Source organism: Fukomys damarensis, unplaced genomic scaffold (genome assembly GCF_012274545.1).
Source record: "Fukomys damarensis isolate Sample0158 unplaced genomic scaffold, DMR_v1.0_HiC HiC_scaffold_23, whole genome shotgun sequence".
Taxonomy (NCBI): domain Eukaryota; kingdom Metazoa; phylum Chordata; class Mammalia; order Rodentia; family Bathyergidae; genus Fukomys; species Fukomys damarensis.
The window spans coordinates 29,897,468-29,898,500 of record NW_022900935.1 but is presented as its reverse complement, the minus strand read 5'-3'; the positions used below and the strand labels follow the sequence as shown (position 1 = coordinate 29,898,500).

General features: G+C 59.2%; 1 protein-coding gene and 1 long non-coding RNA gene across 3 annotated transcripts in view; one reads left to right on the top strand and one right to left on the bottom strand.

Annotated features, from left to right (window-relative positions):
- LOC117287308 overlaps positions 1–1,027 on the bottom strand; it is a 5,298-nt gene extending 4,271 nt beyond the window's left edge. The window contains exons 1-2 of the long non-coding RNA XR_004518549.1: positions 885–1,027; positions 592–761 (exon numbers count right to left, since the gene is read on the bottom strand). This is a non-coding gene — a long non-coding RNA (uncharacterized LOC117287308). The remainder of the gene's footprint in view (positions 1–591; positions 762–884) is intronic.
- Ttc39a (tetratricopeptide repeat domain 39A) overlaps positions 1–1,033 on the top strand; it is a 43,879-nt gene that overhangs the window by 7,518 nt on the left and 35,328 nt on the right. Inside the window, exon 1 of one of the 2 annotated variants that reach the window (XM_033767360.1) lies at positions 514–662. The exons of the other annotated variant lie outside the window; for it this stretch is intronic. Coding sequence (XP_033623251.1) covers positions 655–662 — 8 coding nt within the window. The 5' untranslated portion in view covers positions 514–654. Of the gene's footprint in view, positions 1–513; positions 663–1,033 lie in introns of those variants that run through there. 2 annotated transcript variants of the gene reach the window in all.

Genomic DNA, 1,033 nt, shown 5'->3' with positions numbered 1-1,033 from the left:
TTGAGGCAGGATCTCACTATGTAGTTGAGACTGTCCTGGAACTCACTATGTAGCCCAGGCTGGTCTCCAACTCACAGTGATCCTCCTGCCTCAGCCTCCCAAGTACTGGGATTACAGGCGTGCGCCACTACGCCTGGCTGAATATTAATTACCTTATTTTGTGCCTATATCTGAGGCTCCCAGAGTTGGGGTGATTCTTGCAGGTGAGCATCTGACTCCTGCTGACACAGAGGCAGCCCGTCTGATGTAAGCAGTGGTCCCCCAAGCTCTGTCCCTGCCCCGCACCTGCCTGGCTCCCCTGGGGTCTGCTCCAAGTCCCCTGCCCACCTTGTCAGCTTCTGTAGCCTGTCCCCTCCCACTTCCTCTTCTGACATCCTGGAGCTCAGGGCTGACCCAGGAGAGCTGAAGTTCCTCCTCCTCCTCTTGTCCCCTGCCTTTGTGAAGGGACAACTTTAATGGCAGCCACGTGCTGTGATGAGTCATGGTTAAGAGCATCTGGGGCCCAGAGGCTGCTGTGGCTGTTAACTCCTCCTGGACCAGGGCCCTCTGCCAGGAGGCCAGGTTGGCTCTGCCCTGGGACTGCTCACTCACCTCAAGGCCTCTGAGGAACTCGTCCCCCGACAGGCACTGGGAATCCGAGGAGGGGACACCGGGATGAAGGGGTGGGTGGCTTGTGAGTTATACGGAGTCAGGAGAACTGGGCTTTATTGTCTTGAGTGGCCCTGAGCAGTCATGCGAACTCCATGCCTCAGTTTCTGCATCTGTAAAATGGCAGTGAGGGGAGGTGAGGAGTGCGAGCTGCTCCTCGCAGTGAGTGCTAAGCTGTGTCATTTCCAGCCTCGTGGTCTCAGGCAAACACAGTCGCTCCTGGGTTTGATTCGCACCTGACTGTGGAGGCTGCGTCCTTCTCTGCATGGATGGCTCAGGCTGGGGCCGCTGGGGCCGCTGGGGCGGAGTCTGGGAGGGTGGGGGTGGCCGGAGTGGCCCTGGTCGAGCACAACTTTCTGCCCCCGCGGACCGGGGTCCGGGTGCA